Consider the following 26,689-nt stretch of genomic DNA (forward strand, 5'->3'; position numbering starts at 1 on the left):
CTAATTAAATAGTGGATCAAAGCAATAACCAACAAAGGGTGCTCACATCATAAAGAAAGCCAACCGGACAGTATGTATCTCCTGGTGGAAGGGCCATTCCACCTATGACGTACCTATGAAGGTCAAAAACTTCTGACCTATATGAAGTCAAAAATTAATCCTGAATCAGATCAAGCCTACCAAACTCTACAGTTTATAAGAAACCTGTGATGTAGATGAGCATGCTAGATAACACGTCAGAGATGAAGACAGCAAATAACAAAAACTAAAGAAAAATAAAACTGGTTTCTTCAAGAAATAACCTTCCGGGGAAAAAAGAGAAAAAGATGGAGATAAAAAGAGACTACAGAGACATACTAACCAAATATAACGTGTGCATCTTGTTTAGCTCTGGATTCAAACACGTCAATGGGGAGGAAATAGTTATGAAATATCAGGGAAAATCAGAACACTGATATTTAATGATATCAAGGAATTATCACTATTGTTTAAGGTATGATAATACTATTGTAATTATGTTTATTAAAAGAATGCTTATCTTTTAGGAATATATACTAAAATATTTCATATGAGATTAAATGATATCTAGAAATTGTTTCAAAGTGATCACCAGTGGTGGGGGGGGGCAACAGAGGAGAAATATAGATGAAAAGATTGCTCTGGTTGATAATCGATAAAGTTAGTTGATAAGTACACAGGATTTCTTGTACTTTCCTTTCTTGTAAACATTTGAAATTTTCCACAATAAAGAAGTTTTTAAAAGAGTCAAACTTGATAAATAACTTAATTCACAGAACTACTGGGTGAATCTAGAAGATAACAAATGTTAAACAGTTTTGTAAAGCAGCAATGATACACAAATGTAAAGGATAAGAAAGAAAGGACAATTGATGAAACAAAATTAAAAAAAAACATAGAAGCATTCAACAAGTATTTATTTAGAGAAGGGACTTATTGAGGGATCCAAGATTACTGATGTACATGGCTGAAATAAAATATAAGTAATCAACAGAAGGAAGGGGACAAAAAAGTAAAGGGGACTATGAAGTTATTCACATGAAAAGGCCCAAGATAATGGCAGAACTTGGAGGGGTGGGGTGCCTGGGTGGCTCAGTCGTTAAGCGTCTGCCTTTGGCTCAGGTCATGATGCTAGGGTCCCGGGATCAAGTCCCGCATCGGGCTCCCTGCTCAGTAGGTCTCCCACTCCCCCTGCTTGTGTTCCCTCTCTCGCTCTGTCTGTCAAATAAATAAATAAAATCTTAAAAAAAAAGAACTTGGAGGGGTAAGAAAATTACAGGTCATGTGCCTAAATTCCTAATGAATACAAGGAAGTTTCAATAAATTGTAGCAATCAAGAAACGCACAGGCAGATTCGGGTGAACCACATGCTCTCCACTGGAACAGGAATTGTTCAAAAAGCCCAGGGGAGTAATGTATTATAAGCTATACTAGGGAATTAGGACAATGCCAAACTCTCTCCCCAGACCTGTTATAATATAGAAGAATGAGTTTCCTATGTTTGAAGGGGACTGTGAGTAACTTAGGGGAAGAACAAAGAAATGGCTCAAAATGAAGTGTGATTACTATGGAGCAGAAGGCCAGAGACACAGAGAGAAGACAATGTAAGAGAATAAATCATTAGGAAGGTCTCATAAGATATCAGGATATCTAGATAAGAACTCTTGTGTTTATGACTGTCCCTATGACAAGAAGGAGGATGATTACATTTTCTGGCTTCAAGTTTCCAAATGGAACTTTGTTTCTAAATCAGCAATGTGAGGAACCAGGTAGTATGGGAACCCTGTTAACAGATGAAAACCTGGTGTATTTACTAAAGGCAAATTACATTAGAAATCATTGGTCAGGTCTATATTATTGGGAGCAGCGGTTAAGGTGGAGAGGAAAGGAAAAAGGAACAGAGACCCACATATATTTTTTAAAAAAATTAACAGGTAATCAGACTCCCATTACCCTCCCCCATCCTCCAACCCAAACCATTGCTCTAAATGTCAAAGACCCCAGATGGTGGTTCTCTACCATGTATGAAAAAGTCACACACAACAGTGCCTCAGGTGTTTCTGCCATCTTCCTCCACAAATCCTTTAGGCTCTTCTAGAGATGAGAGGCTGTGGACGTGAGGAGAGAATGACATTACAGGGATATAAAAGGCCTAATGTCCACTAGTAATTGACAAGTTTAGCCTTGAAGAGAGCAAGAATACATTCCTCTCAGACAAGAGTTAATACTGAGTGAAAAGTACAGGCAAGTTCAGGGATAGGTGGAAAAGATAATGAAGGATCTCCTATCCCTAAGCTTCACATTTCCCAAAGAAATAGGCAGCTAGTCATCTGCTCCAAGTAAAGGGAAAAATAGATTTGAGTACTTGAGAAGAATAGAAAAGTTCCAAAATAGTCATTATAGAGAATGGGAAAATAGGAAAAGCAACAATAAGGGATGAATAAAGATAGAAAACAGTATCAACCTTTTTACCAGGTTAAAAAGCATGAATCTGTGACCAAGGCCATTAGCACAGCTTTGTATTTTCTTCAAAACTGTCTGGAGATCACAAGAGCATAGTCAATACACTCCAGAATAAGTGCTATTGGAGAGTAAACAAAGGATACTATGACTTCAGTGGAGACACTTGAGGCTTCTTGGAGGGGAGCCTGATAAATCTTGAAAAGTAAAAGCTAGCCAGCCTTCAAAGGAGGGTGAGTCCTAGGATATATGCAAAACAGTTTCTAGCCTGAAAAACTTAACACTCAGAGTTGATTCAAGTATCTTAATTAGTACTAGTTTATTGTTCCTCTAAGGTTATCTGACTTTTTATAAATAAGGCTTTCCTCAATCTATAATTAGATGCACAAGGCGCCAACATCCTAGCCTTTAGGTGTTTTCCCCTGGATAAGAAGTCATATGGGTAAATCATAATCATATAGGTTTCACGTTAAACTCATGAAACAACACAAATTCAATTTATACAGACTTATAGTTAATGAACACCATGAAAACTCTAAACAACAAAGTTGTGTTCTAAATTCTTCTGCTGGTACAATGATCCTTACAGTACGCATTCAATTACTGTGGAAGGCTGGACAGTTCACCCAGCCACAAGCCGAGAATGCCTGTCCTCACTGCATCGGAGGATGCAGCACCCAAGGTGAGAAACCACCAGATGAACACCATTAAGAAATCGAAACAGCATCCTTCGGGTACCGGGATGTATTCAGAGGTAAGAAATTCAAGAAGCAATTTACCCAAAAATGTCCCCGCAAGAGAGAAACCTGTATTAGCAAGTTCCCCGTGCGAAGTTCATAAAGGCTGCCCTGGACGTCACCCGCGAGTTCACCAGGCCGTCCTCAACTGCAGACACCCCCATCGCGGGGTGTGAAGCGAGCTCGGTGCCGCTCCTCCCACCGCTAAGGGAAGGTCAAAGCCGCACCGGCCGCCGTGGAAACGCGGAAGCCGCTCCTGACGCAGGCGTAACGGAGGGCCTGACCCCCTAGAACTGCTCCTCTCTAGAGACCAACCTTAGTGTCCCGGCTTTGCCACAGCCCTGTTGGGTGTCAACTCCGACGTCTGAAGGTCCTTTCTCCCCTAACCACAAGACCCACCAGCCTTATTTTCCTCCACTTCCTCCGGCTTCCACCACGGTCAGCGTAAACCCCCGTTACCTGATGACCACTCCCCTGGTCCCGTGTTTACATTGTGCTTGCCCTTTTCCCACCGGAAACGGAAACTAACATGCCCGACAGCCTACCAGCCTGCCTTTGGTGCCAGGTCTCCCAAGAAACTGGCCTGGCCGACCCGGGCCGTCGGAACCATGCAGCGAGGAGGGCAGGGAAGAGGCGACTCTCAGAGCCCTTGTGGTTGCCAATCCCTTTCTCGGGACCACAAATCCCAGAAGTCACTGCGGCCGTCCCTACCCCATTACCCTCTGGGATTTGTAGTTTGAGCCACCCGGGGCCGGAGCGCCCTCTAGTAGCAGCCGGGAGCATCTGGCGCACGGGTGACCGCAGTGCGTGAGCGCGGGAAACTACGGCTGCGCAGGTTGAAGTGCGCGCAGAGAGAGGCAGCCCGGGCCAGACTGCACGCCCCTTTCGGTCGGCAGGTGAAACAGATGAGGCTGGGGGATTGGGGGGTAGTTCATGGCATTACGATAGGACCCTGCCCTAAAGGACTTTACAGCCTAGCAAAGAGACCGGCCAGACACAAAGGACAGAAGCAAAACTCCATGGGAAGGAGGACCAGGGGAGCAGATCAGGGAGGCCTGTGGTTCAACTGTAGGCTTCATGTTGGAAAAAAACAAGTAAGTTGGGCCCAAAAGAATTATAACTTGAAAGTAGCTGTGGTTTATGTCTTGAAAGTAATTAAGTGGGGCAATGTAACACAGAGAACTGTTTAGGAAAAGATTGTTAATTTATCGATATAGCTATCTTGAGCAAAGGGATCATTTTTGTAGACCAGGCTTTCTCAACCTCAGCATTATATTTCAAACCGTATCATCTTTGTTGGGGAAAGGGAGTCTTTTCTGTGCGGGGTAGGATATTCAGCAGCATCCCTGGAATCTATCCACTAGATGCCATTAGCATCCACTCCCACACCACTACCACCAGTTGTGACAACCAAAATTGTCTCCAGTCATTGCCAAATGTCCCTGGAAGAAAAATCGTTCCCCCACCCCTGCCCCACTGAGAACCGCTGTTGTGGAACAATGATGCTCCAAGGTGATCCTCAGATCCCTGAGGGTTGCCAAGACCTTTTCAAACTATTTTCGAGTCGCAGGAAGACATCATTTGCCTTTTTCACAATGTTGACGTTGCACTGATAATGGGAAAGCAGTGATGGGTAAGACTGATGGCAGCTCAGCTGGAATCAAGGCAGTGATACCACACTCTGCTGGTTGTCCTTGTATTCTTCTCCACCACACTCATAGTACATACATACATACATACATACATAATACACTCAAGAATGTCCTTCATGAAGCAGTAAAACTTATTTTATTAAAATGACCCTTGATACTCATAAAGTACTTCTCCTGTATATTGGAGTATGAGGTCTCAAGTAAAAGCACTTGTGAGATTGCATTATAAACTGAAGTAGATACTTTTTTTGTGGAATACAACTCTTATTGAGAAAAACAACACCAGCAGTCCCGCTGGTTATTCAGGCTTGGGTTTGTGACTGGCCTTACCATGAAAATAAACAAATGGAGTCTGTTAATTTCAAGAAAAACAATTTACGGTGTTGCCAATAATATACTGTCATATAGAAATGTATCATATAGAAGTATATAACTTCTGATATTAGTTATAAAAGACACAAAGGCAGTGGCATGTTTCTTAATATGGGGAGAAGCTGACACGGCCAGGTTCACTGCAAACCTAAAACACTGAAAATTCATCAAGCCAAATATTTAGGATTTGTGCACTTTTATCTGTTATATACTTCTATAAGCCTTTAAAAAAACATGTATCTCCCTGACAAGACACTCAGAGCAGGATTTATGCCTTATGGTCACATTCTTAGTGCTTGGTTCATAGTAGCTATGAGGGGATACAGTTTGCAGAGTGAATAAGTGGTGCTTGAAGCTATACCCCTTTCTAGGGGTCTTTCCTAAAACTCTCAAATAATTTTCCTCTGGTAAAGGCTACCTCCAACACTAAGTTTTCACACTTCACCCACCACTTACTTTAGCCTATGAACTTGAGGTACCTCTTAATATATTTAATACATTTCTCATGCTGTTTATAGACAATATGATCATCTTCCAAGTTGCTAGAAACCCTCTAAGTTTATCATAGTTAACATTTACTGGCATTCACAATAAATAGAACAGTCTATTTGTCTACAATAGAACAGTTCAATAAATAATGATTTTTCAAACAAGAGAATTTATTGTACAATTTTATACAGTCAGGGTAAATAAATATCTGTAGCAATTTATAAATTCACTAAAGAACAATCTTATGTGCTGTTCATAACATTCTTTAGTACTGTTTTGTTACAATTGTCAAACTATTTTGAAGATTTAGAATGCCAACAATCTAGCCCAGTCAAGCCCTAACGATGCCATATGGGATATAAGAGTTCATCATAGTTGAATTCTAACAGTAGTGGAATTCTAACCAAATCCAATGTTAATAAGGAAAACTGGTAACCACTTTGGCTTTTATTGTATTTATCTTAATATATTGTTCAGGTGGTTAGTTTTTAGATGAAATCAAAGATCAGTAATTTAGTTGAGACAACAATCACAATGTTTGAGTGCTAAGGTGTGTCTAAGCATGACATTTTATATTTAGACACATTGTCAAAAAGGTGCACAGGTGGTCAGCTATGAACAAGTGTTTTTTTTTTTAGCTTTCCCAGAAGTTAAAAAATTTAAGCACAATGTAACATGAAAAATGTTTTTATCATCCGTTTTCTAAATCAAAGTATTTTAAATTATATGCTTAAATATACCCCAGTCAAAACATACATGAACACATCTCGGAGATACTGTACTACAAAGATTGATTTCACCCTATTACCAATTGATGGTTATGTTCTATGTGGAACTTCAATCATCTTGTCAGGAAAACTCACAATGAAAATGAGATTTCTGCTGTGCGTGGAGAAGATGAACAAGAGTTAGGGGGAAAGATTTAAACAACACACGTGTGTCTTTCATTCGGAGGGTGCCAGGCGGAGCAGAGATGCCCAGAGCTCGCCATCCAGCCATAGTCCACCAAGCATTCATTCAGTGTGAGTGGTAGGGCTGGAAGGTAAAGAGGGGGGGGGGGGGGGGGGGGGGGGTGGAGAGTGAGAGCACAGGACTTTTTAAGTATAAAATCATTTAAAACTCTGAAAAACTACAAAAGCATCTCGAGAAAATATAACCAAAGTAAAAGCAATGGAGTTTATTTCAGTGAAATTAAATTAGATATATTAAGCTCCCATATCCCCACAACCTGGTAGAAAAGTTCCTCTCGGTGAGAAATCATTTATTTTAATGGCAAAATTTTTACATATCAGTAAAATCTGTTATATTTAAAACTATGTATACAGTACATTTCTGGCAAAAACCTTATACATCTTTCAGTTGTCAAGACAAAGTAAAAATATGGTTGCATAAAATCACAAAAAATATAAATTGCTGAAAAGATAATAAAAAAAGATTAAAAATCATTTGCATTGACTCCCTGTATCTTCAGTTAGTAAGAATTTGCAAACTACAAATTTTTTTGAAAATTCTGATGCAACCTTGACATATTCAACCAAAAGTTGTCATTTCAAATATCCCAGCTTAAAAAAGAATTTACTGCAATAATCTGTGCATTTATCATACTATTTGTACAAGTGCAATATTTAAATATCTTCAAAATAAAATTCAGTAACTAAAAGGAATCACAATAACTTAATAAGAAGCAAAGTTTACAAAATTAACAATTTTTAGAAGGTCCTATTTAATTGGTTCCTCCTTTTGTTCTCCCCACCCCCCACAACAGCTTATAGAGACATTATGAAGATGTCTTAGTTCTATATACAAATCTGTAACTTTAAAAATACAGTCTTCTGTTCTTAACATCAGAAACATAATGCTGCATATATAGACCCTACATTAAATCAATATCCCCAAAACACAGGGCCACATACAAGTTATAAACACAGTTTTGAACTTAATTTAAGTTGAATTCCTATTATTTTATACAGCTTTCAGATTCTAAGTTGAATAGACAAGCCCTGGACAAAAAGAAGCAAGATTTTTCTTTTGAATTCAGTGCATGTTTCTAGGGGTGCTGGAACCAAATCTACAACTACAGTTAACTATGCAAGCTATTAAGACACTTGAGTACATTACTGCCTGGTTACATAGGTGCTCACTGTATTTGCCAAAAACAGTCCTATAATACAAAGGTATGAAATGAGAAATAAGATAGCTCTTTTGCAATGGAAAAATGATTGATACCAAAAAAAATCAATACCTTGATGTTAAAATAGTATAAGGCAATTATGGGTGATATAGTATTTTTTATTTTTTATTAGCATACACATGACACCAATTTTAACTGAGGAGACTTTAAATTTTCATTTACAACTACTACAGAATGCTACTAGGAAAAAGGAAAGAGCAAGGAAAAGAAAATATAGAGATCTTACAAAGATTAATTAAGCATCTTTAGGTAGTTCCCATAATGCTACTTTTTAAAAAGTGATTAAAATCCAAAACATATGTGACCATTTAGAACTAACTGATCTGTTCCATATTTTACTGAAATAATAATGTCATATCTAAGGAGATATAACCAAATGCAATGTGTAAACTTTCACTGAATCCTGGTTTGAAATAATGAGCTGTGTAAGAAATTTGGAGGACAACTGGGGAAACCTAAATATGCATGATTAGATGACATTAGGGAATTACCAATTTTATAGGAGCATTATAGTTTTTTAGGAAAATGTCATTATTTTTAGATGCTTGAAGTGTTGAGAGTGATTATGTCAGCAACATCCAAATGGTTCAGGGGGGAAAAGCATATATATATATACACATATATATATATATACATACACACATATATATACACAACTATATCTATATACATATATAGATATAAACCAAACATGGCAAAATGTTGACCAGTGTGGAATCTAAGTGGTGGATACACATGTGATCACCCAACAGCCTTTCAATTTTTCTGTTTTTAAAAATGTTCGTGATAAAATTTGGGAGAAAAAGTCTTATCTGAGCATTTAAACACTTTGTAAGAAATGTTCTGTGTGCTAAGTCAATTTAAAAGATACATAATTGAATAGCTAGAAATTTTTTATATACATTCAATACTGACTGACATGAGCAGCGAAATTTGTGAGATTGACGAAAACATGATTTATTTATAGTATATGCAACTCAGCTCTTGTGACAAAAAGAGAAATTTATGTACAGAATATAGTGAGACAAATTGTAAGATTTACCTTAGTGCCTAGAGTATCTGAATATTTAAGTTCTGTGCGTTTTTGGACTTACCAAGCTAAAGAGAAAATTTTAATTATGTCTAATATCTTTGATGTGCTTACCAGATACTAAAGAATATTAAGGGAAGAGACATGGAAGAGTCATCCAGACTGTCACTACTGTTGGAAGATACTTGCTATTTAAGAAGATAAGGAGCCCCCAAAACAAAATCACCTATAAAGGTCTCTGGGGATTCTAGGCAAATATTTATTGAATAAATTTGTGAAGCAGTTATGTAACACATCAACATGTAATAATATATGAAGGCCTTTATGGTAAATTAATATTCTACAAAGCCCTGTGTACACTAAATATAAAATAGCCAAATATCAAGTGAGCCTGAGAGACCTATAATTCATTGTGAATATTACATTATGCTATATGCCTACGGAACAATGAACAACAAAATTATCTTAATTCATTTTTGCACATTAGGCTTTTAACTATTAATCATATTCCAATTCCTGTGCAAACTGCATTCCAAAAGGCCAATCCTTAGTTATAATTATGTATAACTTGATTATAAATGGAAGCATTTGGCTATGATTTATTATGCATGCTTATTGCTATCAAAGAAATAAGCAAAATTTTAGGTTTACTGTGCAAGAATTTTAATTAGATTTGCACACATCTCAAAAAATTCTATAGTGTGACTTCCAGGTCTTGGAGTTAAGTCAACAGGAGAAGAGTCAAGTGAGGTCACAGATGAGGTAAGAGAAGCTTCTGAGGATTTTCCTTGAGCCTCAGCATCTGAATCATTCCTTTGGCAAGATCGATAGTTGCTAACTGATCCCGATCTCTGTGGAGTAGCAGTCCCTGATTTGGCTTCAGTAATTTCATCTGTAGAAGAAAATTTCAATGTATTATAATCCATGACACCCCCCCAAAAGTTTAATAGTATTTAATTTGCTTCTTTGAAACCGCTGACCAGCTATCAAGACCATGTTTATGCTGAATACTTTCTAAAATAGAGGTGATGAGTCTGTGTTAAACCATTTGCCTTTTTTCCTTACAGTATGTATTCTCCTGATGGCTAATCAAGATTGGGTACAGTACATAGTTACTCATCAGTCTTGCAATCCAAAGTTAAGGGCCCAATAAACTAATAATATGGGGCTCAATAAACATCCTTCCCTAGTGATAAAAATTAATCCCTCTGTATTAAAATCATAGAATAAATGCACTTAAAATTTGGAAGTAATACTGGAAATCACCTCATCCAACTCTTTGTTCTACTGATAAAAAAAAACATAAACCCCAGAAAGTAAAGTGACTTGCCATAGGTAATAAGTGAACAGAAAGGTAAATCTAGAACCTGTATCTCCTATCATTTCAGTAGTTTTTACTCTCCCACTTTCTCTTCATATTTAAGATCTCATAAAAGAGCAACGATTCCAATAAACAGAAATCAAGGAAAGCCTAAAGTTGGGAACAGAGTACAAAAACAGTAAATGCTCGGGGTGCCTGGGTGGCTCTGTCGGTTAAGCATCTGCCTTCAGCTCAGGTCATGATCCCAGAGTCCTGGGATCGAGCCTGCTTCTCCCTCTCCCTCTGCCTGCCGCTCCCTGCTTGTGCTCGCTCTCTGTGTCAAATAAATAAATAAAATCTTTAAAACAAAACAAAACAGTAAATGCTCATTCAACTGGCAAACCCAGGGGCTAATAAACCCACGGTTATAAATTTGATCCAAATACAATGAGAAATACAAAATCCATTCCATATCGCAGACTAGATGAGTATGTGTTAGCAGATAAACAGCATCTGGACAGATAGATAAGCAGACAGACAGCTCTAGCCAGTATATCACCACTCAGATCTGTTGTCTTTCTGATGCTTGGAAGGTACTATCCTTTGGTTTATAAAGAAGACAAAAAATTCATAGGTAAATCTCATCTAATAGTTCCATACAATCTTAGATGACCAGAAGTGGTAATATATCTTAACTGATTTGGCCAATGAAGAACTGCCATAAACTTGTACTTAAATAAAGGCTCGGTTTATTTTTTTTTTAAAGATTTTATTTATTTGACAGAGAGAAAGACAGCCAGAGAGGGAACACAAGCAGGGGCAGTGGGAGAGGGAGAAGCAGGCTTCCTGCTGAGCAGGGAGCCCGATGCGGGGCTCGATCCCAGGCCCCTGGGACCATGACCTGAGCCGAAGGCAGACGCTTAACGACTGAGCCACCCAGGCGCCCCAAGGCTCGGTTTATAAGAGAACATTTATATATACAGTTATACTCTTTTATAATGCTGGGATAGAAAGAGTATTTACCTGAATTATGAATCACCTGTGTTCCATCAAGCTTTTTAACAGATAACATAAATTAGTTTTTAAGAGGGTATTCCCATGGGAAATCTGAATTAATATAAATTTCAGGGGTGCTTGGGTAGCTCAGTCGGTTAAATGTCCAACTCTTGATTTTGGCTCAGGTCATTATCTCAGGGTCGTGGGACTGAACCCCGCATAGGGCTCCATGCTCAGTGGGGAATCTACTTAGGATTCTCTCTCTCCCTCTGCCCCTTTCCCTCTCAACTCTCTCTCACTCTCAAATAAATAAATAAAATCTCTTTTAAAAGATTTATTTATTTGAGAGAGAGGACGTGAGAGAGCATGAGCAGGGGGAGTAGCAGAGGGAGAGGGAGAAGCACACTGCCCGCTCAGCAGGGAGCCCGATGCAGGACTGGATCCCAGGACCCTGAGATCATTACCTGAGCCAAAGGCAGACGCTTAACCGACTGAGCCCCCCAGGCACCCCTAAATAAATAATTTCTTTTTAAAAAAATAAATTTCAAACCATGTTTGGTATCACACCATTTACTAAAAGTCTATTATAGTCTACTCATATACATACACTGAGATATAAGATATTCTTCCCATTTAAAAATAAAAACAAGAACAAAAATGTCTACTTTCTGCAGTTAATAATTTACCTCAACTTAATCAGTCTAAATAGTTAAGATATTCTAGCAAACTATACATAATGGTAATCAAAGACATTTTCCAAATACAGGTTTTCATTTTCAAAATATTAAAACAGTAAAACAATATTTAACATTTCTTTAAAAAAATTCAAGGAGGTACTTTAAAGATTTTATGCTGCAGTAAGGTCATCATTTTGATGACCAATTAAAATAGCCAACTAAAAGTTTGAATATTTCAGTGATTTAATCATCAGATTGTCTATGATTGTTTATGACTGTAGGTAAATAGAAATGCACAACAGTCTAAAATTAAGGTTAACAATGTCACTTTTAACTAATTATGACAGTTATCTTGAACATAAGATGCCTTAGTCCCAGGAATCCTTATATAGTGCCTTCATATAAAAGTGATCTATTATTGCGTGCCTGGGTGGCTCAGTCAGTTAAGCGTCTGCCTTCAGCTCAGGTCATGATCCCAGGATCCTGGGATCAAGCCCCGCATTGGGATCCTTGCTCAGCAGGGAGTCTGCTTTCTCCCTCTCTCTCTGCCTGCCACTCCCCCTGCTTGTGCTCTCTCTCTGTGTCAAATAAATAAAATCTTTAAAAAAATAAGTGATTATTTAAGAACACTTTATTGAGAGATAGATAAAATTGGAATCATGTTAACTCTCACAAAACTAATAAAGGATGCGTATCTCTGATATGTCTCTAGTGTCAGGCTGGGAGTAAAAGGCTGGGTGAGAGGAGAAAAATAACCGTAAGTCCCTAACCTGTCCAAAACATTTCTCTCTCAGTCCCCTGCAAGAAACCTTACTCGACAAATAATTTCTTGTCCTATGAGCTACTAATCAAATCTGTTCACATTGCCTTATCAATCAACTCTAAAAGCTACTTGTACTTCAATTCTTAAATGAAAAATAAAAATATTAAATAACAGATATAAAAAAATACTAGTCAACATTTATTTCCAAATAAAACATTTTATCTTATCAAAATGAACCACACCAAAAAACAGAAATGTGGCAGAAACTATCACTTTAGGATCAGACTACACCTGGCTTTAAGACAATCTTAAAAGGACAATACACAGTAAGATTACAAGAAAAACACGATTCACAAATGTTTACATCACAGAGGCACAAAATCACATTTTATACTCTTTTGCTACTGAATTACTAGGATGAATTCAAGAAACTTCAAAAGAATCAAAGACTAAAAAGCCCAGTTAGGTAACAAGTCTAGTATGTCAACTATGTTGTTTTGTGGGATGTACATACCATCAATACTACGGAAATCCAGTAAGTACGTTCTACTATCCACTTGGTATAACTGTAAACTCATTTTGGAGTATGTACTTGTCACAGGATTCTTCCTTCGAACACGCAAATAATAGGGGTTTACAACCTAGTATGGACAAAAACAAAATCAAAAGCAATTCTTCCAGAAAAAATTTTATAGACTACAGGTTTGCCAAATGTGCTTAAAATCAGAATGCCCTTTCTTTCTTACCTTCCATTCATAATCCAGCTGTTTAATTGCTCTACAAACTTCTGCCATGATATCATTCGGTCGACTTTGACTTCTAATTCCCAAATGCCATTTTGCTTTCCTTACACCTTGGTGTTTGGATTTCTGTGGATTTAATTCATCGAGGGTGTGGCGTGCCCTTGGTGTTTCAGCAACCAAGAATGGTACTCTTTCAGGATGGGGCCGAGTCAAATGGTGATCATCGAGAAAAGAATCAGGTGGGCTTGTCGCCAAGTAAAAATCTTTGGCCTCATTCATTATTCTCCTGTTATCTATTATGAGGTGGTAGGCAACTGCCAAAGGGTCCTGGTGATTTCTGTTATAAAGGCAGCTGAGAACCTCCTCTTCTGAGCACTCAAATTTTTCACATACTTCTTTTAAGGCTTCATCATCGATCATGGTTGAACTATATGATGGATCCTCGGGAAAAAGATATTTTGGAAGGTCTTGTTTAAACCATTCATGTTCCCTGAGAGAAAATGGCAGGGTCAGGAGGAGGATTTTGAGTAGAGATGAGACTGCAAGTAACAGTTTGGGGAATTTAGGATATGAATTCATTTATATTTATATTCATATTGTATTTTCATTTTTTCAAACTGAGACTTTCCTCTTCTGGCTCACATTTCATTGTGTATACTGGAGGAAATGCTCCAACCACCTTCTGGTTTTAAGAGGGAGAAAGCAGTGCTGTACCAACAGGAAAAGAAATGTCTACACTTTTATTTAAAGTTTTGGCACAAATGAAAAAGAACAATATTCCATGGCTTCATTATAATTCTCTTCTGATATAATGTTAGGTGAAAAAACCGTAACAACAAAAACAGATGAGTATCATTCACTGAATGCTTACTATGTGGTAGGTTTTAGGCTAAATACTTACTATACATTATCTCAACTCATAAAACAATTCTATGAAGATAATAACATCTCCTCATTTTTAATGAAGGAACTGAGAGTTTCCTAACTTCATATATAAAAGGATATGTTTGACCTGAACTATGTCAAAAACAGCTAAAACTAAAAACATCAAGAAAGGAAAACACCCAAAAGAACAATGACTATCTTCTGGGTGACAGAATTAAAGATCATTTTAGTTTTCTATTTTTTGGGTGTTTTCTAATTCCAATTGTCACATATTACATTTAAATTGCAAAAAATACGTAAAACACAAGAAAAAGCATCTTTCACTTAGATATTTTAAATTTTAGAGAATGATTTGTCCTTTTCCACTGGTGGTATAAACATGCCCTTCCATATGAAACTTACAAACCAGTAATTTCACATGTGATTCAGTGTATACTACCCCAAAACCACACATGTCATTAGTTAAGTTAAAATGTCCTCATTACTTGAGATAAACAAAAGGAAAAACAGAGTAATTCAAAAGATCAGAACTCAAATAGCGACACAAATTTACTACTACTGAAAAGCATTAATCTTAATGAGAATACATAAAAGTCAAATATGAGGCATACTACAGAAAATCTTGAAGAACCACTACAAATGTAAAATCCCACCAGGGTCCTTTTTATTTCACATTAGCTATTTTTTCAAATTTAAAAACATGTAATATTCATTGTTACAATTTCAAAAGAAAGATGCATAAGTAAAAAGCCTTGAAAGCCCTTCCTACTACTAATCTTCTTTCCCTAAGGCAGCCTGTTCAGTGTGTATTTTTAAATACCAAAATAAAATAAATGTGCCTATATACTATATTTTTTAACATAAAAATGGCATTACATTGTACATACTGTCCTGCAACTTTTTCTTTCACTTAACTTGTGTCATTGAAACTATCAGATGTGATCATCTCCAAGCTGCATAATTACCTGATATCTTTGATTGTGGCCCTCTTCATGGGATCCACTTGTAGCATATGTTTCAAAAGGCTAATCACAGACGGATTTAAGTACTGAGGGGTATAAAAGATCCCATCACATATCTTCTTAAAAAGAGTTGGCACATGATCATCATCAAATGGAAGGGTTCCACATAATAAAGCATAGAGAATAACCCCACTGCTCCATATATCTACCTCTGGACCTGCATACAATCTGTAACAGGAAATATCAATTGGATTAAATAATCATAGTAACTTGAGAGCCAATCAATTAATCAAAAATTTTAAATATGGATACTTCATAAAGAATTATTAGAGTATGGTTTCTATAGCCATTGCTACACACTACACATAAAGATTCTATACTAATTCTATCAGTATTATCTTTGAAAACAAGTCAAGAATTTTTGTTAAGTTTAGACTATAGCTAAAATTCTGTTCTTACTACCTTACTGTGGTCCTTATAAAATCAATTAAGAATGTACTCTAAACCCACTGTCTCCCAATAACCCAAGACCTCCTACCAAGGCAAAAGGGGCCTGAGGCTATGGAAGAAAGCCAAGGTGACTGGTTCACAGAAGGTTCTAAACTGGTATTTGCAATACACTGTAGCCAACTGACTTAACTACCACAGGCTCTTAGGTCAAAGTCTGGTTTTGGGGAAAGGATGTTTATAAACTGATCAAATAAATTGTTGAACTGATCCATAAATACTGCTTTGAGTACAAGTTCCCACTCATCCAGACCTCACAGGAAGACCTTATCCAAACTGGAAAAGCAGACTTCAGTAATGGCCCATGTATATATGCATATTTACAATACATTTCTTTTGTTTATTTAATTAACACGGCCGCCAGGTCTTGAACTGTTTTCTTCCAAAACAAATTACATGACACAAATGAAGTAATTTAAAAACATTTTCTGAACATTAGGCTGATATAAAAAGATAATGATGAACCTTGATAAATTTAAAATTAGATACTTCTGCCTTATTCACAGCCATGCCTTTACCCAAATATAATTTCTCTGAGCACACTAGGCAAGCAAGCTTATGAAAACAGACAGAAAATATTGTAGTATTTCTGCATTCTGAATTAGGATGTGAAACATTCGAACAAAGAAACATGGTTTTAGTGTAAAGTTAATAAAAGTTAATTACAAAAATTAGTAAACAAACTTAACCGTCTGTTTTCAATTTCAGTAGGAGAGTGAAGAACAATAACTCTTTAAAAAATTAAATTTTCCTGCCATCTAAGCTATTTGAAAGCTGCACGTTATGTGTAGTGTGTAGCAATGGCTATAGAAACCATACTCTAAGATCCTCATGTTCTCAATGCTGGTAATTGAGAGGTTCGAATTCTTATAATACCGTAGTCTCTAGAAGATTTAAAAATGAAAAATTCAAAATAAATGAGTCTGAAGATTTTATCATACTTCAGTCTAATTCCCCAAGACACCTTATCATAAACATAAAGCTACTACAGAATGCCTTTCTATCAGGGTGCCTGGGTGGCTCAGTCAGTTCAGCATCCAACTCTTATTTCAGCTCAGGTCATGATCTCAGGGTTCTGGGATCAGGCTCTGCGTTCAGCAAGGGGTCTGCTTGAGGAGTTCCTCCCTCTCCTTCTGCCCCACCCCCAACTCACAGGCTCTCTCTCTCTGTAAAATAAATAAACATATCTGAAAAATTAAAGGTACACATTACACTTTTAACTCTTCATTTCCAACTAGTAGGTATTTCTATACTCAAGTTTTTAATGTCTGACCTTTAAAACTTGCTAGTTTTAGGGTGCCTGTGGCTCAATCGGCTGGGCCTCTAACTCTTGATTTTGGCTCAGGTCTTGATCTCAGGGTCCTGAGACTGAGCCCCCCCATTGGACTCCATGCTCTGCAGGGAGTTTGCTTAGTATACTCTCTCTCCCTCTCCCCTCCCCAACCTCACACGCACACACCCACATGCTCTCTAAAATAAATAAATAAATCTTTAAAGAAAAAAAAAAAACTTCCTAGTTTTAAACCTTCAATTTCTTCTACTGGGGGAAAAAAGTGAGTATTCTCATCTAACTACTTTATATATGATATTGACTTGCAAACCAATATTCTCTTCTATAAATGGAATCTTTAATTCTTACTCACTTATGTTTTATTCTTAAAACATAACACTTTCTGGATAAGGAAATAATAAGCCTTACATTTCTTTCTTTCACTAGAATTTAGTATGACACTACAGACAGACAAAATCTAAGAGAAAAAGACAATTATATAAATGTACAGGGGTGGAAGAAAGGGTGTCAAATACTACCTTCCTGAAATTACTTCTGGTGCAGCATAGTTGGGTGAACCACAACTTGTTCTTAAAAATTCACCATCTGACATCATGTTTGAAAGACCTGAAAATGCACAAAATCAATATCCAAGACTTCCCAAGGACAAAAATAAAAACAAAACTCCATTGAACAGTAAAACTGAGTTTGCATTGAAGTGATAAATCATCATTTTGTCCTTTGCTTCAACAAATTCTGTCTTTACTGTTTGCAAATATTTTGCCATTATGCCCTAAAACTTGTAATCTATTTCAGCATTTAAAGTTAGTGCATTATTGAAATTTAATGAGTATATATTAAGCTACTGGTTATTCCACTTACTAGAATAAATTTGGCATATTTAAATTTATTAATACAGAAACTACTAGGGAAAAAATGTACAACAGATGAGTAGAAGAATTAAAATTCAAAGTTTCTATTAACCCCTGTTCTGATTCTTTAAAAAAAATAAAATAAAATAAAAAACAGTAACTTTGAGTACCAAAGTTTCCTCATAGTTTTACTCCAAGAAGAAACCTCTGCCTCCTCAAAAATGCACTAGGTAAAAATAATCATGACAGGAGCGCCTGGCTGGCTCAGTTGCCAGCATACAGCTCTTATCTCAGGATTATGAGTTCAAGCCCCAGGTTGGGTACAGAGATTATTTAAAAATAAAATCATTTAAAAAAAAAAATCATCATCATGACAACTGAGGAGTAAGGAAGTCAAATAATTTGTCAGCAGCAAACCAGTAGCTCAGAGCTGATTGGCAGTGCTCAATGAATCTCTACAGATTATAATACATATATCCCAAACTGAGGAAAATAGTTATAACAATCTCCTCTGATTTAAACTGAAGCTAAGCAAAAGAGAGTTGCAGAGATTCATTTTCTTAGATTTAATAATGTCAGTGGCAATTTACATAGAAAATAAAGAAAAAATAAATTCACTTTTGACAATCAAAATAATGTTCCTCCAAGCTGAAATTATGCTTTTCTATCATTTAAAATATTTTACTTTTTTTTTTTTTTTTTAATAATTTTGTTCATATAATTTACCTTCTGGCTTTCAGAGTTTGAGTAACTCCATTCCAGTCTCTCCTCTTGCTCTATACTTGATCAAAAGAACACACTGGAAATAAGGTTGCTAACTTCTCCTTCACAAATAATAGTCTCAAATCAAATGATGCTTCTAAGGCTACCAACTTATTTACCTACTGTCATAAGACTCAATTTTAAAGACATAAAGCTAAGAAGAGAATTCCTTATCTCTTCTCTTTTTTGTATGCTCACAGACAAAATGGTGAGGATACACTATTTGGGGGTACTCAATCCATTGCACAGAAGTAAAAGTTATCTGAAGAATGCTATTGATGTTCGTTAAACATAACGAATACGTGAAACTATAAAAATCTCCTTACCAAAATCAGCTATCTTTGCATTCATGTGTGCATCGAGCAGGACATTTTCAGGTTTCAAATCTCTATGGACCACCATATGCCTGTGACAATAATCCACACCAGAAAGGATCTGTTGAAACAGACGCCGACTTTCTTTTTCATCCAGCTAAGAAAAGTAGAGAGGCATTTTAAAAGTGTGTTTTTCAGAAGAAATTCTTATACCTACAATTCTCCAACCTATAAGACTGTCAAAATGCATGAAATCTTCCAAATGAACCTCATCCTGAGACATTTTTGAAATGGGGAGGAGATGGATATATACAGCACAAAATGCTAAGAGGATCTTGGAACCCAAATCAGTAACTCAACTTTGTTATCACCTTTGTGACTATATTGTCATAGCTTGCTTTCCTCTATATTTCATGAGCTATGTCAAATAGTTTCAATTTCTACTTGAAACTAGACGTGTTTTCTCCTATAAATTGGAAATATTTAATCCTTCATTCCTTTAACAAATATTTATTGAACATCTTCAATGTGCCATGCACTGTTTCAGAAACTCGAGATACAGCAATGAATAAAACAAAGGTCCTAATCTAGTTGATGAAAATCGACAACAGGGACGCCTCAGTGGCTCAGATGGTTAAGGGTCTGCCTTCGGCTCAGGTCATGATCCCAGGGTCCTGGGATTGAGCCCCGCATCAGGCTCCCTGCTTGGCGGGAAGCCTACTTCTCCCTCTCCCTCTACTGTTCCCCCTGCTTGTGTTCTATCACATAAATAAAATCTTTAAAAAAAAATCGACAATAAAAAATAAATATAAAAAAATAACATCAAGGAGTGTTTTGAAGAAAAATAAAGCAGAATAAGGGCACAGAGAATTATGTTGGGGTGGATGATACTATTTTAGACTATATGAGGAAGTAACATTCGAGATTTTTAATGAATTAGCAAGCAATCAAATTATATGTCCTGAAATAAAGACATTCTAGTTTTAACAAAAGAAAAACCTTTATTCATTTGTTTAATAAAATATAAAAAGCATGTATCTGAAAAAAGTTATCTTATGTAGCAACTAACATTTTAAAAAATATTCTTGGGGTGCCTGGGTGGCTCAGTTGTTAAGCGACTGCCTTTGGCTCAGGTCCTGATCCCAGGGTCCTGGGATCAAGCCCTGCATCGGGCTCCCTGCTCTGCAGGAAGCCTGCTTCTCCCTCTCCCACTCTCCCACTTGTGTTCCTTCTCTCGCTGTGTCTGCCTCTGTCAAATAAATAAATAAAATCTTTAAAAAAAAAAAAATTCTTTAAGAAATCTCACTCAAAAAAAAAAAAAACCTTCTCATTCCATTTATCCATATTTTCTTGTCTTATGATTTTTTTTCTCAAAAGTAATAACCATTACTTGAATGAGCCTCTACCAAGAAGTCACATTTAATAAACAGCCTATTAATTCTCTAGGCAAAGGACTCTAATATGCAGTTCTCTAACAGAGGCCACAAATTAGCATTCTAAAACCAGACTTCTACACTTCACATGACAGGGACAATCTAGGAAAAAAGATAAACTAGTAATTTCTTTTGAAAGCAAAATTAAAACTACTGAAGAACTATGAGATACCCTTCCTCTAGAGAAAATAACAATGTGTTAGCAGTCTCATTTATTTCTAGAAAAAATGTAGTGTTCACTTTTTTAATACAACTTTATATCAAACATACTAAGTGAAGAAAAGAATGTGTTCTAAATGTGAAAGAAAACTGATTAAACAAAATATAATAGGTAAACTAAACAGGCTACAAAAATTAAAATTATATTATATTGACAAATACAGTACAAAAGATGGAAGGGAAGTCTACAAAAGTATATAAGAAAAGTTAAAGCATATTTCCAGTTAAACATGGCAGATCAAACCTTTTGTCTCCACCCTTCGAAACATCACTAAAATGACATTAGCATATAAAGACAAAAAGAGCAAGAGAAGTGACAACAGTCATCAAGAGGAGTCGGTGGGCATTAAGGAGGGCACTTGAAGTCATGAGCACTGGGTATTATATGCAACCAATGAATCACTAAATTCTACCCCTGAAACTCATAATACACTATATGTTAACTAAACTGAATTTAAATAAAAAGTTAAAAAAAAAAAAAAGAGGAATCACTGAACTGTACAATGGATGAACAGTGATAAAGACTTCACCAACAGAGAGAGCAGAAACCTAAGCCCACAGGGGTGGAAACCAATAATAAACTAGCCTGCACACAGAACCCTGGAAAAGCTTTTAGAAGCCTTGGAAATTTGGGAAGGGAGAAATGAGAGGAGGACTGAAAACAGGACAATCGGTTACAGTAAGAAGTTTTAAACTCACCCCACCTGAGGAATAAGACCCATGATTTACTCTAGGAAGGCTGAACCAGCTCTGTTCTCAAGGACACCAAGGCAGAGATGAGGCACCAGAAGGAAAACACGGGGATTAAGTGGAAGTCAACATACTAACTACTGAGACTTGCAGGCCTCTTCCCATTTCAGCTCTCAGAGTACTGACAGCTAATACCCTCAAGAAAATTGGAAGGTTTCTTCTGGAGCAACTTTCTGATCTAAGGAAAAATATTTGAAATTACGGACATTTGGTATATCCTAATAAAATGGACAGATCCCTACCTATTCAAAGGATGGGAAGGCCCACCAATCAATAAGTTCCACCTACATGAGCTTGGCATTCAGTACCTCACTCAAATAAATATAAGTAGACAACCACGAATCACCAGACATCTGAGGAAGGGCCATGTACAAAAGACCAAGACCAATAAAATGGAGCACAGAAGGTACAGTAACAATGCAGGAAACAGATGAAGACTTAAAAAAACAAAAACAAAACAAAACAAAAAAACACTACAATTGTTGACTCTTAATTATAGATAACAAACTTATGGTTACCAAAGGGGAGATGAGTGGGGGCATGGGTGAAATGGTGATGGAGATTAAGAGTACACTTATCATGATGAGTACTGAGTAATGTACAGAATTGCTGAGTCACTAGACCGTACACCTGAAACTAATATAACACTGTGTGTTGATTATACTGGAATTAAAATTAAAAACTTTAAAAAAAAAACCTAATTGTTATCCTCAGACAGATAAGGTTATTGTATCTGTTGAGCAGAACTGGCTATTTAAAAAAGAAAATTTCAGAAAACAAGAAAGATCTTTGAAAGAGAAAATATGGCAGCTGAAATGTTAATATGCAACAGGTAAAAAATTGAAGAAAATTCCCATAATGTAAAGCAAAATGACCAAGAAATGACAAACGGAAAAGATAAGAGAACAAGATGCCAATTCAACTTTTGCCTGTTTCCATTATTCCAGGCATAACATAGTGGGGGGGAAGGGAGGGTTAGTGAACAGAGAAATAGAATACCTGAAAATTGAAAAGAACCATGTTAAAAAATGGTAAAATCAAAATTAACTTGGTCATTTAATGAGCTTGGTTTTGATGAAAGTAAACAGATACGCTACATAGAACAAATGAATGAATGATATAAAGAACTTTAGACTGGGAGGGAAAAAATGGCTTCTCATTGCTAGATACAGGTCTTCTAGAAAGAGGTTTTAGCATACCACATAACCTGGGTATAAGAAAAAAAATATGGGTGGGGGGGCAGTGTTCACTTTTTGGGTCTGTAACTTAAGACCTGTTCCAAATGCCTTCTAAAGTTCCTTCCAACTCTAAATTTTTTAAGTCTAATTCCTACCTCCTTCATGGAGCCTGTTCTTACTACTCCAGGTACATCAGATTTCTGAAACCAAAAAATGAATGCAATTTAAATGTGGCTAGGGTTGACTAGCAAGGCCTAGATCTTTAAGTATTAATACATTTTGTAAGGATTAAATATATACTTCAAGATACATGTTACAAGTATTTGTATACCCCAAAAGCATGAGTTGGAGGATCATGAGTTCTGGGATCTCAATCCAATTCTGTCATTAATAAACCACGTGACCTTGAGTAAATATATAAATCGTGAGTCTCAGCTTCCACATCTGCATAAGCAGGCTAAGGAAATATCTTTAAGGTCTTTTCTAACTCTAAATAATCTATGATTCTAGACAAATACATGACTAAGGGAACTGGTTATTAAGTAGACCTCTTAACAAAATCGCTTTCTGACATCTTAAAGCTAGTAAGGAACAAGGGGAGTTACAAAATATATACAGGATTAAATCAGAACTGCTTACCCTTCCATTTTTACAGATATAATCAAATAGCTCTCCTCCTGAGACATATTCCATCACCATGAAAATATCAGATGGTGTACTGATGACCTGGTACCTGGTGAGAGAAAACATTATCTACCAATATTAAAACATGTATATTCATTCATTCATTCAGTAAATATTTACTAAGCGCCTATAATATAGCAGGCACTATGCTATTAGCTGGGAAAACTGCAGGGAACAAAACAAATTCTCTGCCTTCATGGAGTTCATGTTCCAGGAGCCAGGAAACAGACACTAAATAAACAAGCAATATCTCAGGTGGTGGAACATGCTATGAAGAGAAACAAAGCAAACTAAGGGGAGTCTCTCATACAGGGTGTTTAAGGAAGGACTCTGATAAAGTAACATTTGAGCAGAACCTGACAGAAGGGAGCAAACCATACCATGATCTAGGAAGAAAGTGAACCAGGCAGAGAGAACAGCAAGTGCAAAGGCCCTGAGGTAGAAGCCTGCCTGACATGTTTGAGGAATGGTAAGAAGGCTACAGCAGAGTGAGTTGGCAGAGAGAAACAGGATGTGGAGTCAAAGAGGTAACTGGAGACTAAAGGACAGAGAACCTTACAAGTCAGGATGAAGCTTTGGCTTCTACTCTAAGGGAGATGCAAAGCTACTGAAGGTTTTAAGCAAAGTAGTCATGTGGTCTGATCTATTAAAAGGGTAGCTTTAATTTATGGCAGCAATGTGAAGAACTGACTGCAGATGGTAAAGGGAGAAGCAAGAGGCTACTGCAGGAGTCCATGACAGAGATGATGGTGGCTCAAACGAGGTTGATGGCAATGAAGGAACTGAGAAACACTAAGATCCTAGATCTATTTTGAAGAAAGAGATGGAATGGATGGTAGGAAGTGAGAGAAACAACGAAGTTAAGGATGGTTCCTACGTTTTGCCCTGAGGAACTGGATATTAACTCAGAGGGTGAGAACTGTGTGAAGAGCAGGCTGGGGGAGGATAACTGAAAGTTCAGTTCTGGCATCCAAATGGAGATGTAAAGTAGGCAGTGGGTGTATGAAACTGGGATTCAGGGAAGAGGTATGAAAGCAGGAGATGTGTACTTAGGGGTCATCAGCACCCATATGCACCTTAAAACCATGGCACCTCAGCAAATGAGAAGAGGTGAGAGTGAAACAAATCTGGAGCCAGCCAGTTCAGTATAAAAGCTTTAGCAGTTGTAACTGACAGCCCGCATAAGAAAACTGAGCAGTAAGTAAGTTCTATGGAGACCCTACAATTGGCAACTGTAAAACCACCAGAATTCTACTACTGCCCTTCTGAATACTGGATTCCTGAAATTCTGTCATTTGTGATTTGTTTTATCAGATATAAGCAGAGTGGGGGAAACCCTTTCTACTGCCTTTCTCTTGTCTCTAGTGAGGCTAAGTGACATCATGTGAAATGTAGAGGTCAACATTTTCTACTAGCAAATCATTGTTGGTTCTATAGCAATAGGAGCACAGAAAGTTATCGATCAGACGGCATGTACAGAGGACAAGAACGAGAAAGTTAACAGCTGATAAGCACAAGGGCAAAACATGGACATAGATTTAAGTGACCATGAACAGGGTTAGATGAATACATGAACAGGCAGAAATTTTAAAAACTTGAGGGATGATTCAAGAAATGTCAGTCATCTTTCTCACTTGTCAGATTAAGCAGGTTAACCAAAATGATTAAAAAATGATATGACTGTAAACAGATCTTACAGTTTAATTATATGAGGGTGCCTGAAAAGCTTGAGGTTCTGAATTTCTCTGCGGATTTTTCCTACCACATCAAGGCTTCGAATCTTCTGTCGATTGAGTATCTTCACAGCAACTTTATGCCCAGTCAATTCATGTTTGCCAACTGTAGGAGAAATAATTTTAACAAATTAGTGCCAGGCTTGATTAATAACATTTTAGATGTTATTCTAAGAGTAGTAATCTCAGAAAATACTGAGCAAATTTAACTTCCTTTCAGTTCTGCCTGATTTGCCCCTAAATGTTGTTTACATGTCCAAGAGTGATTAAGTGGTAGAATACATAGGAAACTGGTAACAGTGGTTTCTTCCAGAAAGGAAAACTGGAAAGCTAACAAAGAGAGAAAGAAAAGAAACTTCCTTTTTGCTGTATACCTTTTTGCGCTTTTAAATTCTTACTTATTTTTTAGTTCTTAAGCTATCATACATACAAACTGAACTTTTAAAAAAAATAACTATTTTCTTTTGGTGAACAATTCTATGGATTTTAACATATAGAAACTGGTAAAGCCACCATTAGAATCAAATACATAACAGTTTCGTCATCCCAAAAAACTCCCTCCTGCTACAGACACATTTCCCCTACCCATAACCCTTTGAACCTTCCAAATTCAGTTCATGAACATGCAGTTTCTATTTTTAAGAATTAAAAAAATTAAGTGATTTTCTTTCAATTTTGAATGCTATGCCCAGATAATCAATGGTGATAGCAGAATTTAGTCTCCAAAACTTAGCTTTTATTTACCCTTCCTCTAGAACCTACTGTAGAATATATATCCTATCAAAATCAGGAAAATAAGCCAAGGAAGATAATATCCAGTAAAGAAGGGATCCAGTACAGGAGAAAAACTAAGATAATCCCCAATATGGTAATGAGGCAAAGTCCTAGGTAACAGATGTGTAGATGGCCTAGAGGCAACAAATCCAGACAGAAATGTGATAGAGGATCCAAGATGGCTGCGGGAAGGGGAGACTGATAAATTATCTTACAGGTTTCAAAGTACAGAATATTGTATTGAGAGAGATTTTGACAAAGGCATTTGAAGATACAGGAAATATAGCCTCAGGTTCAAAGAAAACTAAGCAAATGGAAAAAAACAAGGTAATTTAATAACTCCAGGAAAAATTATAAATAAAGAAAACAGTCACAGTATTGGCTTGGCAAATAGTTTTTACACAGTCACAATTATGAAATGCTAAATACGGATTTTTTTAAGTATGATATAATTATATTAGAATAATGAGGGTGTACAGGAAAAGGTGTAAGAGAACTGAAATCCTTATGTATCATAATAGAAAGTCAACAACAACAAAAAAAATCCATCAACAAGAATTAAGAAATAGCTTGTATGCATGCATAGATTAGAAATATAGAGGTTAAAAAAAAAAAACAACTAGAGATAAATACTAGAAGAAAAGAGTTGAGAGTGAGGGTAAGGAATTCTGTTTTATAAATATACCATACCTCTTAACACTATTTGACTTTTTGAAATATATATGTATCAAGTTTTGTTTTGTTTTAATAAGTGACTTAGGGGTTTAGCTTTTTAGGAAGAAAATGTTCTCTTCTAACTTAGAACATAGTTTGTAAGACTAATAGCTGAGAGCTCTCCCTGGCAATCTTGATAATTACCAGCTGAAAAGCAAAGATAATGATAAGTAAGAAATCCGTTCTTAGTTATTAATGTTTGTT

The 26,689-nt window shown here is 36.6% G+C and overlaps 2 protein-coding genes across 7 annotated transcripts in view; both read right to left on the minus strand.

Moving 5' to 3' along the window:
• TTC33 (tetratricopeptide repeat domain 33) overlaps nt 1-3,882 on the minus strand; it is a 36,691-nt gene extending 32,809 nt beyond the window's left edge. Inside the window, exon 1 of one of the 4 annotated variants that reach the window (XM_032415297.1) lies at nt 3,761-3,882. The gene's annotated coding sequence lies outside the window, so the exon portion shown is untranslated. The other 3 variants (XM_032415298.1, XM_032415295.1, XM_032415296.1) reach the window with 3 other exon arrangements.
• Nucleotides 3,883-6,787: 2,905 nt separating this feature from the next.
• The window catches only part of PRKAA1 (protein kinase AMP-activated catalytic subunit alpha 1), a 33,702-nt gene continuing 13,800 nt past the window's right edge, over nt 6,788-26,689 (minus strand). For 2 of the 3 annotated variants that reach the window (XM_032415292.1, XM_032415293.1), the window contains 8 exons: nt 24,962-25,103; nt 23,220-23,313; nt 19,013-19,157; nt 17,592-17,679; nt 15,279-15,503; nt 13,432-13,918; nt 13,200-13,326; nt 6,788-9,841 (listed from right to left, as the gene is read on the minus strand). In XM_032415292.1, coding sequence (XP_032271183.1) covers nt 9,597-9,841; nt 13,200-13,326; nt 13,432-13,918; nt 15,279-15,503; nt 17,592-17,679; nt 19,013-19,157; nt 23,220-23,313; nt 24,962-25,103 — 1,553 coding nt within the window. In that variant the 3' untranslated portion in view covers nt 6,788-9,596. Of the gene's footprint in view, nt 9,842-13,199; nt 13,327-13,431; nt 13,919-15,278; nt 15,504-17,591; nt 17,680-19,012; nt 19,158-22,735; nt 22,781-23,219; nt 23,314-24,961; nt 25,104-26,689 lie in introns of all 3 variants that reach the window. The other variant, XM_032415294.1, reaches the window with a different exon arrangement.

This window comes from Phoca vitulina, unplaced genomic scaffold (genome assembly GCF_004348235.1).
Source record: "Phoca vitulina isolate PV1807 unplaced genomic scaffold, GSC_HSeal_1.0 scaffold17, whole genome shotgun sequence".
In the NCBI taxonomy this organism is placed as follows: domain Eukaryota; kingdom Metazoa; phylum Chordata; class Mammalia; order Carnivora; family Phocidae; genus Phoca; species Phoca vitulina.